This window comes from Thalassophryne amazonica, chromosome 2 (assembly GCF_902500255.1).
Source record: "Thalassophryne amazonica chromosome 2, fThaAma1.1, whole genome shotgun sequence".
Classification (NCBI taxonomy): domain Eukaryota; kingdom Metazoa; phylum Chordata; class Actinopteri; order Batrachoidiformes; family Batrachoididae; genus Thalassophryne; species Thalassophryne amazonica.
Genome location: NC_047104.1, coordinates 38,929,046 through 38,946,012, shown reverse-complemented (window position 1 = coordinate 38,946,012; position 16,967 = coordinate 38,929,046). Strand labels below are relative to the sequence as shown.

The window sequence follows — 16,967 nt, the reverse complement described above, 5'->3', positions numbered from 1 at the left end:
ACCTGAATCTCTACATCATGTTGCTCTGTGACCTGATTGTCTGTATCCTGAGGCTCTGTGACCTCAATCTCTACATTCTGAGGCTCTGTGTCTTGAATGTCTACATCCTGACCCTCTGTGACATTAATCTATACATCATGAGACTCTGAATAAATTATTATTTCTACATGCGGAGGCTCTCTGACCTGAGTCTCTATATCATGAGGCTCTGTGACCTGAATCTGTATATCATGAGACTCTTTGACCTGAATTTATGCATCCTGAGGCTCTGTGACCTGAATCTCTGCATCCTGAGGCTCTGTGACCTGAATCTCTGCATTCTGAAGCTCTGTGACCTGAATCTCTGCATCCTGAGGCTCTGTGAATTGAATTTCTACATCCTGACGCTCTGTGGGCTGAACCTTTGCATGCTGAGGGTCTGTGACCTAAAACTTTGCATCTTAAGGCTCCGTGACCTGAATATCTGCATCTTGAGGCTCTGTGACCTGAATCTCCGCATCTTGAGGCTGCGTGACTTGAATCCCAGCATCTTGAGGCTCCGTGACCGGAATCTCTGCATTCTGTGGCTCTGGAGCCTGAATCTCTCTATCCTGACACTCTGTGTCCTGAACCGTTGCATCCTGAGGCTCTGTGATCTGCATCTGTACATCCTGAGGCTCTGTGACCTGAATCTCTACATCATGAGGCTCTGTGACCTTAATGTATGCATCCTGAGGCTCTGTGACGTGAATCTCTACATCATGAGGCTCTGCGACCTCAATGTCTAAGTCCTGATGCTCTGTGACCTGAATCTCTGTGTCCTGAGGCTCTGTGACCCAAATGTCTGCATGCTGAGGATCTGTAGTATTAATCTCTGCATCCTGGGGCTCAGTGACCTGAATCTCTGTATCTTAGGGCTGTGTGACCTTGATGTCTTCACCGTGAGGCTCTATAACATGAATCTCTACATTCTGAAGCTAAGTGACCTCAATGACAGCATTCTGTGGTTCTGTGACATGGAATTCTACATCCTGAGGATCTGTGACCTGAATCTTTGCATCCTGAGGCTCTGTGACCTGAATCACTGCATCCTGAGGCTCTGTGATCTCACTTCATCCTGAGGCTCTGTGACCTCACTGTATCCTGTGTCTCTGTGACCTGAATCTCTGCATCCTGAGGCTCTGTGACCTGAATGCATCTTAGGGCTGTGTGACATCGATGTCTTCATCACGAGGCTCTATCACATGAATCTGTTCATCCTGAAACTAAGTGCCCTCTGTGACTGCATTCTGTGACATGGAACTCTACATCCTGAGGCTCTGTGACCTGAATCTCTACATCCTGAGGCTCCGAGGTCTTAAACACTACACCCTGAGGCTCTGTGACCTAAATCTCTGTATCCTGAGGCTCTGTGACCTCAGTGTCTGAATCCTGAGGCTCTGTGACCTAAATCTCTGTATCCTGAGGCTCTGTGACCTCAGTGTTTGCATCCTGCAGCTCTGTTACCTGAATCTCTGCATCCTGAGGCTCTGTGCATTGAATCACTACATCCTGAGGCTCTATGATCTAATCTCTCCATCTTGAGGCTCTGTGATCTGAATCTCTGCATCCTGAGGCTCTGTGACCTCAGTGTCTGCATCTTGAGGCGCTGTGGCCTTAATCCCTACACCCTGAGGCTCTGTGACCACAGTGTCTACATCCTGAGGCTCTGTGGCCTTTATCTCTACATCTGGAGGCTCTGTGACCTGAATCTCTGTATCCTGTTGCTCTGTGACCTCATTGTCTGCATCTTGAGGCGCTGTGGCCTTAATCTCTTCATCCTGAGGCTCTGTGACCCGACTGTCTGCAAACTGAGCCTCTGTGACCTCAATGTCTACATCCTGAGGCTCTGTGGCCTTCATCTGTACATCCTGAGGGTCCGTGACTCGAATCTCTGTATCCTGAGGCTCTATGACCTCAGTGTCTGCATCTTGAGGCACTGTGGCCTTAATCCCTATACCCTTGTGACGAATCACTGCATCTTCAGGATCTGTGACCTGAATCTTTGCATCTTAGGGCTGTGTGACATCGATGTCTTCATCATGAGGCTCTATCACGTGAATCTGACCTCAGTGACTGTATTCTGTGACACAGAACTCTTTATCCTGAGGCTCTGTGACCTGAATCTCTACATCCTGAGGCTCTGTGACCTAAATCTCTGTATCCTGAGGCTCTGTGACCTCAGTGTCTGTATCCTGAGGCTCTGTGACCTGAATCTCTGCATCCTGAGGTGCTGTGCGTTGAATTTCTACATCCTGAGGCTCTATGGTCTTAATCTCTACATCTTGAGGCTCTGTGACCTGAATCTCTGTATCCTGAGACTCTGTGACCCGAATGTCTGCATCCTGAGGCTCTGTGACCTGAATCTCTGTATCCTGAGGCTCTGTGACCTATCCTTTGTCTGTGACCTGAATTTCTGCATCCTGAGGCTCTGTGACCCGAATGTCTGCATCCTGAGGCTCTGTGACCTGAATCTCTGTATCCTGAGGCTCTGTGGCCTCAATCTCTAAATCCCAAGGCTCTGTGACCCAAATCTCTGTATCCTGAGGCTCTCTGACCTCAATGTTTGCATTCTGTGCACTTGTGGTCATAATGACCACCAATTGTTTGCAAGCTGACTTGAGACTTGACTTGAAAATGACTTCATCCCACCTCTGTCCTGAGAGTCTGTGGTCTTAATTTCTACATCCTGAGGCTCTGTGACCTGAATCACTGCATCCTGAGGCTCTGTGACCTGGATCACTGCATTCTGTCTCTGTTACCTGGATCACTGCATTTTGTGTCTCTGGGACCTGAATCACTGCATCCTGAGGCTCTGTGACCTGAATCACTGTATCCTGAGGCTCTGTAACCTGGATCACTGCATTCTGTGTCTCTGGGACCTGAATCTCTGTATCCTGAGACTCTGTGACCCGAATCTCTGCATCCCGTGTCTGTTACCTGAGTCACTGCCTCCTGTGGCTCTGTGACCTCAATGTCTGTATCCGGAGGCTCTGTGATCTCAATGTCTACATTCTGTGGGCTCAATCTATACATTCTGTGGCTCTGTGACCTGAATCTCTGCATCCTGATGCTCTGTGACTTGAATCACTGCATCCTGTGACTCTTTTACTTCAATCTATGCATCATGGGGCTCTGTGGTCTTCATCTCTGCATCCTATAGTTTTGTGACCTGAATCTCTGCATCCTCAGTCTCTGTGACCTCAATGTCTGCATACTGAGGCTCTGTGACATCAATGTCTGCATAATGAGGTTCTGTGGTCTTAATCTCTGCATCCTGAGGCTCTGTGTCCCGGATGTCTGTATCCTGAGGCTCTGTGGCCTCAATCTCTAAATCCCAAGGCTCTGTGACCCAAATCTCTGTATCCTGAGGCTCTCTGACCTCAATGTTTGCATTCTGTGCACTTGTGGTCATAATGACCACCAATTGTTTGCAAGCTGACTTGAGACTTGACTTGAAAATGACTTCATCCCACCTCTGTCCTGAGAGTCTGTGGTCTTAATTTCTACATCCTGAGGCTCTGTGACCTGAATCACTGCATCCTGAGGCTCTGTGACCTGGATTACTGCATTCTGTCTCTGGGACCTGAATCACTGCATCCTGAGGCTCTGTAACATGAATCACTGCATTCTGTGTCTCTGGGACCAGAATCACTGCATCCTGAGGCTCTGTAACCTGGATCACTGCCTTTTGTGTCTCTGGGACCTGGATCACTGCATCCTGAGGCTCTGTGACCTGGATCACTGCCTTTTGTGTCTCTGGGACCTGGATCACTGCATCCTGAGGCTCTGTGACCTGGATCACTGCATTCTGTGTCTCTGGGACCTGAATGACTGCATCCTGAGGCTCTATGACCTGAATCACTGCATCCTGGGGCTCTATGACCTGAATCACTGCATCCTGGGGCTCTGTGACCTGAATCACTGCATCCTGAAGCTCTGTGACCTGGATCACTGCATCCTGAGGCTCTGTGACCTGGATCACTGCCTTTTGTGTCTCTGGGACCTGGATCACTGCATCCTGAGGCTCTGTGACCTGGATCACTGCATTCTGTGTCTCTGGGACCTGAATGACTGCATCCTGAGGCTCTATGACCTGAATCACTGCATCCTGGGGCTCTGTAACTTGAATCTCTGCATGTGACCTGAAATAAAACTCAAAGTAATCAAAAGATAATATGGAAAAAGCCAACTCACTGGTGTCAATGAAGACAGCGTCAACATAGATTTTGGTACAGACGGATCCTAAGATGAAGCCACACGCTGGTCCAAACACTAAGGTCGAAAATAAAATACCTGAAAAAAAAGAAAGTGAGAGCAAATGTTTAATAACATAAGAAAAAGATGACTCAGTCTTTCACTGTCAGATAAATTATTTATGTGAAGTTCATTGAGTTCATTGTGCAACATAAAAAAAAAACCGTTTCCTTGAGCAAGAAAATAGGAATAAACCACAGAATAAATCAAGTGTATTTCATTTTATATTCCACCAGGGGGCAGCACTGCATCAGCCTGGTGTGTTACAGGGTATTTTTGTTTTCCCTCACCCTCAGAAATTCAACATGAGTCCATGTTCGTACAGGATGACTTGCAAATAGAGTTTAAAGGGGTCTTATGTGTCATCAGCAGCTTTGCATCTGACTTTTTGAAGACCTTTATGTCAAAAAGAAAAAATGAAAACAAACTCACTCATCTTCAACCGCTTACTCCAGTTAAGGGTCACGGGTGACTAGAGCGTATCCCAGCAGACATAGGGTGTGAGGCGGGGTACCCCCTGGACAGGACGCCAGTCTGGCGCAGGGCCACACGTCGACAAACAAGCACATTCACACACACACACGCACACCTACGGACAATTTAAAGTTTCCAAAAACCTGCATGCCTTTGGATGTGCAGGAGGGAACCCACACAAACATGGGCAGAACATGAAAACTCCACACAGAAGGCCACAGGTAAGAATCAATCCCATGACCTTCTTGATGTGAGGTAACAGTGCTAACCACTAAGATACTGTGCTGCTCTACTGATATACTGTATCAAATTATTTCAATGCAGCACTTCATATTGTTTCTCAGAATGACAGGATGCCTCTCACAAATGTGACAAGACTGATGCATTAGTTGTTGACATGTACGGTACATTGTTACAGCCTTATTCCAAAATGGGCGATATTCATTTTTTTCACCTCAAAATTCTACACACAATCCCATGATGGCAATTTGGAAAAAAATCGGGGGCTGTTTTTTTTTTTGTTGTTATGTTTCTTAGGTTTTTATTTTTTAGATTTTTGGACATTTCTTAAAATAAAAATAATGAAAAAATATAAGAAATCACATGTACATTCGGATTCATACCCTTTGCCATGAAGCTCAAAATTGAGCTCAGGTACATCCTATTTCCACAGCTTAATTGGAGTCCAACTGAAGTAAATTCAGTTGATTGGACATGATTTGGAAAGACACACACCTGTCTGCATACAAGGTCCCACAGTTGACAGTGCATGTCAGAGCACAAACCAAGCATGAAGTCAAAGGAATTGTCTGTAGACCTCTGAGACAGGATTGTCTTGAGGCACAAATCTGGGGAAGGGTCCATAAACATTTATGCTGCTTTAAAGGTCCCAATGAGCACAGCGGCCTCTGTAAGTGGAAGAAGTTTGGATACAACTCAACTCAACCTTTATTTCTAAAGCACGTTTAAAACGACAGCAGTCAAACAAAGTGCTGTACATGATTAAAAAAATGAGCACCAAGTAACCCCCAATCATAAATAAATGAATTAAAAATAACAATAAAATTACAATAGGCAATAAAAACAGATAAAAGAGAAAGTAAAATAAAGAGTAAAAAGTAGTAGGAAATAATGTAAATTCATTTATTTTATTTACATAGCACCAAATCACAACAAAGCTGCCTCAGGTGCAACGCATAAGTAAGGTCTAACCTTACCAACCCCTAGAGCAAGCACACAGGCAACAGTGGTAAGAAAAAACTCCCTCTGATAATACCGAGGAAGAAACCTCAAGCAGACCAGACTCAAAGGGGTGACCCTTGGCTTGGGCCACGCTACCGAAAGACTACAAATAAGGTAAATTTGTCAGCATTAAGCAACAAGAGGGAAATTCAACAGAAGGAATACTAAGGTGAAACAGAGATGTAATCGCTCATTTAGGAAACCCCAGAGAAAAAGAAATAGGTTTTTAAAGAGGCTTTAAAAGTCTCTAGGGACAGTGATAATCTAATATTAAAGGAGAGACTATTCCAGAGCCTGGGGGCAGCCGTTGCAAAGGCTCTGTCACCTCTCATCTTTAATCTGGTTTTAGGCACCTCCAGCAACAGTGGGTCAGAAGACCTTAAGGCTCTGGTTGGGATGTACGGAATAAGAAGCTGTGAAAAATACACTGGGGCCAGGCCATTGAGGGCTTTAAAAACAATTAAAAGAAGTTTAAACATCAACTCAGCAACTGTTACGACTCGGCTCAAAAGCCGTAACAAAAAAGCAAGGCACACACAGAAGCAACAGACTTTTTAAACCCTTTGTAGGGCATTTATTTTAAAAATAAAAGAAAGAGGAAGGGAAGGCATAGCGGAATAAACCGGAGGACCAAGCCAGGACCAGAAGCACACGGCCACTCCCCAAACCGCTATCTGGAGGAGGAAGAGCCCCAAGAGAGAACGGAACTCCCCCCTTTTATAGCCCCAGGGCAGGAGACAGGACCAGCGCCTCCCGGAGGCTGAGACCTCAGAACACACAACAAACACATTAGGACAGCGGCACAAGAAACACATTAGGACGGCAGCAGGGGGCTGTCACCACCACCCCCCCCCACCCCGAAACACAGGTCCCACCAGAACCCTGTGTAGTGTGGTTCTTATAAAGGGGTGCACGACAAATCCACTACCAGTCCACTACCAGATTTTCATTTCTTTTAATATGTTTTATGTCCAAATTATACGTTTGGAGGTACAAAGACCACCGAACCAAACACTGGTTAGGTGCCTTAACAGAGGCCAGAAACATTGGTGGGTTATGGTCAGTATAAACAGTAATTTTGGCACTGCCACACAAGTACACTTCAAAATGCTTTAAGGCCAAAATTCGCGCAAGTGTCTCTTTTTCAACAGTTGAATAATTTAGCTGGTGTTTGTCAAATTTCTTTGAAAAATAGCTAACAGGTCTGTCGAAACCAAAATTATCAGATTGCATCAGGACCGCTCCAGCACCCACGTGACTTGCATCCATGTACAGCTGAAATGGTTGGTTTAAACGTGGGGCGGCCAACACCGGAGCTGCACAGAGGAGCTTCTTCACACTTTCACATGCCTGATGACAAAGAGAAGACCAGACAAATTTAACATCTTTGCGCAACAGACTAGTTAACGGCACAACAACTGAAGAAAAGTTCTTGCAAAAACAAGGATAATAATCGACCAGTCCAAGAAAACGCATAAGTTATTTTTTAGTACTTGGGACTGGAAATTCCTCGACGGCTTGAACTTTAGCTGCAACAGGACGGACTTCACCCTGACCAACTACACTACCCAAGTAGGTAACAGTCGCCCTTGCAAACTCACACTTTGCGAGATTGACAGTAAACCTTGCCCCCGCCAGACGAGTGAAAAGCTCCTCCATGCACTCCAAATGCTCTTCCCAAGTGTCAGAGTAAACCACCACATCATCCAAGTACACTGCACACCCAGACATATTGCTCACAACAGCATTCATCAATCTTTGAAATGTCGCCGGCGCATTTTTAAGTCCAAATGGCATCACTGCATAAGAAAACAAAGCTGACAGAGTAATAAACACAGACACCTTGTGTGCATGCTTAGACAACGGCACTTGCCAACAGCATTTTAAGAGATCACATCTACTCACAAATTTAGCTGAACCCACTTGATCTACGCAATCATCCATTCTTGGCAAAGGAAAACAATCTGGTTTTGTAACCGCATTAAGCTTACGGAAATCAGAACAAAAACGCAATGTATTATCTAATTTAGGAACCAAAATACATGGAGACGCCCAACTCGACGCACTTGGCTCCACAATGCCTTTCTCCAACATGTATTTTACCTTCGCATCCAGATCCTTGCATCTATCCAAACTGTGTCTGTTTAAATGTTGCTTAATCAGCCTAGCATCTCCCACGTCAATATCATGCTCAATAAGATGTGTATGCCCCGGTATATCTGAAAAAAACATGGAAAGTGATGTATTAGATCACGTAACAGACTGGAAACCAGTGAAGAGTAGCCAAGACCGGTGTAATGTGGTCAGACTTTTTCTTTCCCAAAAGAAGCTGGAGGCGGTTTAGAGAGGGCTGATCCAAGCCAACATACAGAGAGTTACAATAATCTAGTCTACTTGTGACGAAGGCGTGGATAACCTTCTCAAGGTGAATCCTAGAGAAATATGGCTTGGACTTGGCTAGGAGACACAGTTGGAAGAAACTTGTTCTAACAACAGCACTGATCTGCTTGTCAAATTTAAAATGGCTGTCAAAAATCACCCCAAGGTTCTTCACACAGGAGTGAATGCTGGAACCCAGGGGACCCAGGACATCAGCAGAGCAGGCTGTGGAAGTGCTCCCCCCAAAAGAGGATAACCTCTGTCATGGATTCATTAAGATTTAATGGGTTAATAGGTTAGCACTCATCCATTTGTGACCTCACTCAAACAATTCAATAATGGCTGCATTAGGTCATTGCTTAATGACCTTAGTGGCAGATAAATTTGGACATCATCGGCAAAGCAATGGAAAGATATTTGGTATTTTCGAGAGATACGCCAAATCAATTTTATTTATATAGCGCCAAATCACAACAAACAGTCGCCCCAAGGCGCTGCGCCAACAGGCAACATGTACAAAAGGAAAAGAATGGGACCTAGAATGGAGCCTTGGGAGATTCCACAGGTCAGTGCAGCCATATCTGAAGAAAAGTGGCCCAGCTGTACAGAAAAGCTACGCTCTGTGAGGTAAGAACTGAACCAGGTGAGAGCAGAGCCTGTAATGCCCACACACTGTTCAAGAAGATGCAGCAGAATCGCGTGGTCCACTGTGTCAAAGGCAGCTGCTAAGTCTAAAAGCATCAGGATGGCAGGGCTACCTGAGTCAGCAGCTAAAATCAAATCATTAAAAACTCTCGGTAGAGCGGTTTCAGTGCTATGTCTGGGTTTGAAGCCAGACTGAAACTTTTAATAAATGTCATGCTGGGCTTAAAACGACTGCAACCAGGACTCTTCCTAGAGCTGGCTGCCTGTCTAAACTGAGCGATTGGGGGAGAAGGACATTAGTCAGGGAGGTGACCAAGAACCTGATGGTCACTCTGTCAGAGCTCCAGCATTCATCTGTGGAGAGAGGAGAACTTTCCAGAAGGACAACCATCCCCGCAGTAATCCACGAATCAGGCCTGTATGTTAGAGTGAACAGATGGAAGCCACTGCTTAGTAAAAGGCACATGGCAGCCCACATGGAGTTTGCCCAAAGGCACCTGAAGGATGCTCAGACCATGAAAAACAAAATCCCTGGTTTAATGAGACAAAGACTGAACTCTTTGGCGTCATGTTTGGAGAAAACCAGGCACCATCCCTACAGTAAAGCATGAAGGTGGCAGCATCATGGTGTGGCGATGTTTTTCAGCAGCAGGAACTGAGAGACTAGTCAGGATTGAGGGAAAGATGAATGCAGCAATGTACAGAGACATCCTGGATGAAAACCTGCTCCAAAGCGCTCTTGACCTCACATTGGGGTGACTGTTCTCCTTTCAGCAAGGTAATGACCTGAAGCACACAGCCAAGATATCAAGATATCACAGAGACTGGTCCTCCAATGGTCCTTGCGAGACTGGTCCTTGAGAGACTGGTCCTCCAATACATCAAGGATTACATCCCTCCAGAATTCGACTCCCACCAGTTCGCTTATCAGGAGAACAGATCCACTGAGGACACCATCACTGTAGCTCTCCACTCTGCACTGAGCTATCTGGTGCAGCAGCAGAGCTACGTCCGGATGCTGCACCAGATCTCTCACATGTGCATGGATTAAGGATTTCCTTACCAACCGGCCCGAGACCGTGAGACTTGGCCCCCACCTCTCCTCTACCCATACGCTGAATACTGGCTCCCCACAGGGCTGTGTGCTGAGCCCTCTCTTGTACTGTCTCTACACTCATGACTGCAGTCTGGCCCACAGCAGCAAACTTATTGTTAAGTTTGCAGATGACACCACCGTGGTCGGACTGATTTCCAAGTGTGATGAGGCAGCTTACAGAAAGGAGGCCCTGAAGTTGGCAACCTGGTGTTCAGACAACAACCTGGCTCTGAACATCAAGAAAACCAAGGAGATCATTGTTGACTTCAGGAAGCACAGATCTGACCCAGCCCGTCTCTACATCAATGAGGAGTGTGTGGAAAGGATCCACGCCTTCCGGTTTCTTGGCGTCCTCATATCTGCTGACCTTTCTTGGTCAGAAAACATCACTGCAATAACCAAAAAGGCTCAGCAGCGGCTACATTTCCCGAGAGTCCTCAGGAAGCACAATCTAAATTCCACCCTGCTGCTGACTTTCTACCACTCATCCATCGAGAGCCTGTTGACATACTGCATCGCGGTGAGGTATGGCAGCTGCACCGTGGCAGATAAGGAGCAGCTCCAGAGAGTTGTAAGGGCAGCACAGAAGATCATTGGCTGTCCTCTCCCCTCTCTGAGGGACATCCCCACCTCCCGCTGCCTCAGCAGAGCCAAAAACATCATAAAGGACAGTTCTCACCCCTGCCATAAACCTGAAGACAAGGACAAATAGATTTAAAAACAGTTTTTTTCTGAGTGCAATAATCACTTTGAACTCTGACAGACATTGACTGATCTTTTCTGCTCTATTGGACTTAGTGCAATAGCACAGTGATGTGCATTATTTAATTTTATGCATTATTTTATTTTATTTATTATTGCCAAATTTTATGTTTTTTTGTTTAGTTTTTATATTATGTTGGCACTGACTGAGCTTCAACCTCACTGAATGCGCCTGAATAAGTGACAATAAAAGGCATTCATTCATTCATTCATTCATTCAAAGGAGTGGCTTCAGGACAACTCTGTGAATGTTCTTGAGTGGTCCAGCCAGGGCCCAGACCTGAATCCAACTGAACATCTCTGGAGAGATCTGAAAATGTCTGTGCACAGATGCTCCCCATCCAACCCGAAGGAGCTTGAGAGGTGTTGCAAATAGGAATGGGCAAAACTGCCCAAAGATAGGTGCACCAAGCTTGTGGCATCATATTCAAGAAGATGTGAGGCTGTAATTGCTGCCAAGGTGCATCAACAAAGTATTGAACAAAGGCTGTGAATACTTATGTACATGTGATTTATTAATTTATTTTTAATAAATTTCCAAAAATTAAAAAAAAACTTTTTGTGTTGTCATTATGGGGTGTTGTGAGTAGAATTTTGAGGGAATAAATTAATTTACTCCATTTTGGAATAAGGCTGTAACATAACAAAATGTGGAAAAAATAAAGCACTGTGAATGTACTTTCCAGATGCACTGCAACACAAATGTAATACAATTTTATTATTATAATGACGAAGGTGGTGATTGCAGACAATGCAACAGTTTGCAGTTTCATGCAATTGCATATGGAATATCATACTGTTGTTGACAACAGTATGATATTGCACTTGTAATTACAAATTGCTGTTGGGTTTGTGGGGTTATTTGCATACAAGGTCAGGTTTCCAGCAGATGTGGATTGGCCATTATGAGTTCCGGGATTTTTCTCCGTAGGCCCATCAACAAATGGGCTGATGGCTGCTCTTTTTTTTTTTTTTTATCATGGTAACTCTCCCGGCCCAGGACGTGCAGTGGCTCATACAGCTCAGCTGCCTGCAGCCTGCAGACACAGCATAGGCCCAGTGGCTTGTCTGTCAAAAAAATACCAGACCCAATTGTGGCTCTATGATTGGCTACAGAGGACAGGAGCTCTCCCCCCCTCGTCCAATCACCTTTAATGATAAGCAATCATGATGACAGAGAAAAAAAACAACACACCAGAACACAGCAAGCAAACAAGTCACAAAATGTTTAAGAAACTAAAGCCCTTTCACATTGGTGTATTCGTAGAGCTGCTCATTGTGGCGTATCGTCTATGCTGAGTTGAGCAGCTCCACGCCCACTTTTAGCAGCTCTATGTGAATTTTTTCTCTCGACGCAGCAGTATGTTGAGGGCTACGTGCGTAGCACAGGAGAAATTAACCATGTTTAATTTTCTTCGGCGTAAGAAAGCGTAGAGCGCTGAGCGTTTTAAAGCCCCTTTCACAATGGCATATTCGCTCATTGCAGCTCTGTGTGCAGCTCTGTGTATCGTCTATGCTGAGTTGAGCAGCTCTGCGCCCACTTTTAGCAGCTCTACATCAAATTTTTTTCTCCCTACGCAGCAGTATGTTGAAGGCTACGCGCTTAGAACAGAAGAAATTAAACATGTTTAATTTTCTTCGGCGTAGAGCACTGGACACAGTTTGAAACAAGTCTGTGCAGCACAGCATTACTGCATGCACGTTTGTGCAACACGGTGCTTCTGTACACAACCAAAAACTGAGTGCATCAGCTGGAGAACATAAGAACATGAGAACACAGCCCACAGCACCTGTGTGTTCAGAACAGGGAATCGAACCTCAACTCAGAAATCCAGAAACACAACAGAAACAACAGGTCGGTCGCCTGCTCTCTCTCGCGCGCTCTCCCTCACTCTCTCTCTCTCTCTGTGTGTCTGATCAGACCTGTGACTTTAAAATAAACGCGAACTTGCTGCATGTGCGATCATCAGACAACCTGATCGATCAGGTCTGATCAAATCAGCAGACCTGATCGGAGCAACCGGAGGTTTAAAATTTAACGAGTCACAGCGTTTTGTTCAGGGCAGCCTTTACCACAGCCAGACTCAGCAGCATCTGTACACAAAGAAAGTGATCCACCAAGTCAAAAATAAATAAATAAATAAATAAATAAAATAATAATAATGTTAAATGACTGTTTTTGAGCCGCACCACACCTGCAGTAGAGAACAGAGCGCACTTCCACAGAGGCAGAAAATAGCACTGAAATGGTTTAATAGCGGCACGGTACATGCGACTGTGTGCACAAATTAAAACCAAACACACGCAGCCGCAAGTATGAAACGAACACTGAAAAAGGCTGAGTATGAGCATATTTCGGGCGTATTTAAAGGAAACACAATGCTGCAATGAGCAGCTCTATGAATACGCCAATGTGAAAAGGGCTTAAGCAGGTCTGCGCAGCACTGTGTTACTGCATGCAAGTATGTACAACACTGCGCTTCCGTACACAACCAAAACTGAGTGCTGCATCCAGAGGAATCAGCTGAGAACATGAGAACATGAGCACACAGCCCACAGCGCCTGTGTGTGCTCAGAACAGGGAATCAAACCTCAACTCAGAAATCCAGAAACACAACAGAAACAGCAGGTCGATCGCTTGCTCTCTCTCTCGCGCGCGCACTCTCCCTCTCTCTCTCTCTCTGTCTGTCTCTCTCTCTGTGTCTGATCAGACCTGTGACTTTAAAATAAAAGTGCACTCGCTGCATGTCGGTGCGCTCATCAAACGCCCTGATCGATCAGGTCTGATCAAACCTGTGACTTTACAATAAAAGCGCACTCGCTGCATGTCGGTGCGCTCATCAAACGCCCTGATCGATCAGGTCTGATCAAACCTGTGACTTTAAAATAAAAGCGCATTCGCTGCATGTCGGTACGCTCATCAAACCCACTGATCGATCAGGTCTGATCAAACCTGTGATTTTAAAATAAAAGCGCACTCGCTGCATGTCGGTGCGCTCATCAAACGCCCTGATCGATCAGGTCTGATCAAACCTGTGACTTTAAAATAAAGCACACTCGCTGCATGTTGTGCGCTCATCAAACGCCCTGATTGATCAGGTCTGATCAAACCTGTGACTTTAAAATAAAAGCACACTCGCTGCATGTCGTGCGCTCATCAAACGCCCTGATCGTGGCAGTAATGCAACTGTAAAAACCTCATGATACAGTCCACTGTTTTCCAAGTGCAGTGATGTGTTCTGCACAGCCAGCGGAGTGAACTGGTTTTAAATAGCGCCAAGGTACACGCAACTGTGTGCACACATTAAAAAAAGTGAACACACGCAGCTGCAAGTATGAAACGAACATGGAACAAGGCTGAGTACGCGCGCATTTCGGGCGTATTTAAATGAAACACAACGCTGCAATACGCAGCTCTACGAATATGCCAATGTGAAAGGGGCTGAAGGGAAAAAGAGCTTTGGCTACAGATGCTGCTAAGAGCAGAAAAATTTCAGAGATTTGCTGTGGGGGCTGGCCTGGCAGGGGCGCCTGCAGGTCCGCAGCCGCAGCCAGTGGTGTCGGACAAGTCGTACATTGAATGTGATACTGCCACCTAGCCTTTCATTTAAATGAAACATCTGATCGGTTCCCTTGCCTTCACTCCGCATGCATCATGTACTGATTATCACCTCATTTCTGCTTAAAACTGCACTTTAGAATGATTTAAGAGGTTTTAATTTGTCATCTGATGGTTAATAAACACATTATTCCCTTGGATCAGTTTGGGTGTAGAGAGTCAGACGCGGTGATATCATGGTCTGATCAGTCCCCCGTCTTTTATTATGAAATAATGCTGAATTTATTTGGAAATGATTGTTGTACAAAAGCTTCAGAGATCTGTCGCTGAGATAGATGATGACTGAAGTGCAGTTTTTAGCAGAAACAAGGTGATAATCATTTAATCGCTGCTCATGCTTTGAAATGACGCATGTGCAGTGAAAGCTGATCAGACGGGGGAGATTTACGTCTCCATAATCAATGTACTCACCTCACTGCAAACTGCATAGTGTGATGTGTTACAACTAAATCTAGTTATCTAAAGTATTAGAAAACAATACCATATTCACATCCTAAATAATTGATTAGTTGCTTTTATTAATACCCACTTAACCACTATTTTATACTTCCATCAAAGGATGCCACACATAATTGTATATCTACAAGCTTACAACTCATGTGTTACAATGTGATGTGGTTTGAGCATGTAAATCTGCTATGTTCACTATTGTATTCATTGTAAGTCCAACCTACTGTCATCTACTGGATGGGAGTGTAAATACCAATTGCCACACATTCGCTATACATGCTGAATCACACTTAAACAGAATTTTCAGTTTTCAAATGGCCTTTTTATACAAATGAAAAAAATTACATATTTACAAATACAGGTTTATTTACACTCAACAAAAATATAAAAAATACTGATTGGATGAGGCTCATTTTCCCATAATCCTTTTTGACATGTGTATCTATAAATGATCAAACCTTCAAATTTTGTACATTACTTTAAAACTAAAACATATAGCTGATATTTTCACTTTGTAAAAATGACAGAGGTAACGTTAATTTTGACACCATATCCGTAATTATCCATCCATCTATCCATCCATCCATTTTCTTCCGCTTTCTTCCGCGGGGGCAGCAGCTCAAGCAAAGCCGCCCAGACCTCCCGATCCACACACACCTCCCCCAGCTCCGCCGGGGGAACCCCAAGGCGTTCCCAAGCCAGCCGAGAGATATAGTCCCTCCAGCGTGTCCTGGGTCTTCCCCGGGGCCTCCTCCCAATGGGACGTGCCCGGAACACCTCTCCAGCGAGGCGTCCAGGGGGCATCCGGAAAAGATGCCGGAGCCACCTCAACTGACTCCTTTCGACGTGGAGGAGCAGCGGCTCGACTCCGAGCTCCTCCCGAGTGACCGAGCTCCTCACCCTATCTCTATGGGAGCACCCAGCCACCCTGCGGAGGAAACTCATCTCGGCCGCTTGTACTTGCGATCTCGTTCTTTTGGTCATGAGCCAAATCTCATGACCATAGGTGAGGATCGGAACGTAGATCGATCGGTAAATCGAGAGCTTTGCCCGGAATTAGTTTGTTTAAAATTTTAACCATAAGTCAAAGCTGCCTTGCTTTGGATGTTTTCTGGATGACACGCCTGCAAGACTGTATGGCTATGAAATAAATGGTCTTTTCGTTTTTCTTTCCTTTCCTTTCTCTCTGGTCGCAAGGTCAGTTTTGCTGAGAGAAGGATGATCTCAGACAGAAGCGCTGGCTTGTTGTTTGTGATTGCCTTTAAATTTACTCAGAAGTATCAGTACTTCTCAATACTAAAACTTGTCGGTTTAGCGGTAACTTCCGCTAAAAAATTTTTTTTCGGTTTATCAGTTCAGTGTTATAAAAGTTAACTTTTCAGTTAGCAGATTAGTGGCTATTTAAGATAACTTTGGTTAGCTGTGCCCACCACTGCACATTATACAGTTATAACAAATAAAACACTGATTAACTACTGTTACAATAAAACAAATGCATAAAAATTATTTATGATGCAGTACACTAATTACAAGTTTCCTCTTTTGTCATGCTCTGTTAGCTATTGTCAGGAAAGATGACTTTAAGCTTGCTTTCAGCTTGTTTTCATCTTGGAATATAATACGTGCCATGGGATTAATATACATGCTGTTGGATTAAACTGCACAGTGTTTAGTACCTTCCCGGAGTAAGTGAGGTCATACCCACGGAATGAACTCAGTGGTGAAGACGATGGAATATGTCTAAGAATGATTCTAACATGACAAGTATGATCAAATGAAGTATTAATGTGTTAAAATTAAGAGTTGATTAGAAAAAGTATGTTACAAATAAGTGAAATGAATGATTATATGAGTTGTTTTTCATAAAGAGTGCAGAGTCAGAGGAAAAGGGGAAGTGAAGAAGATGTCGCAAGCAGGGCAAGAAAAGCTGATGTTAAACAACTGATCAAATGATTAAGATGTTGGTAAAATATGAAATGAATAATAAGGAATGAAAATGTTTGTATATGATCATATGAATTGTTT

General features: G+C 44.6%; 1 protein-coding gene across 1 annotated transcript in view; it reads right to left on the bottom strand.

Moving 5' to 3' along the window:
• Positions 1-16,967, bottom strand: part of LOC117523583 (solute carrier organic anion transporter family member 3A1-like) — a 171,365-nt gene that overhangs the window by 43,618 nt on the left and 110,780 nt on the right. Inside the window, exon 3 of the mRNA XM_034185148.1 lies at positions 4,216-4,314. Coding sequence (XP_034041039.1) covers positions 4,216-4,314 — 99 coding nt within the window. The remainder of the gene's footprint in view (positions 1-4,215; positions 4,315-16,967) is intronic.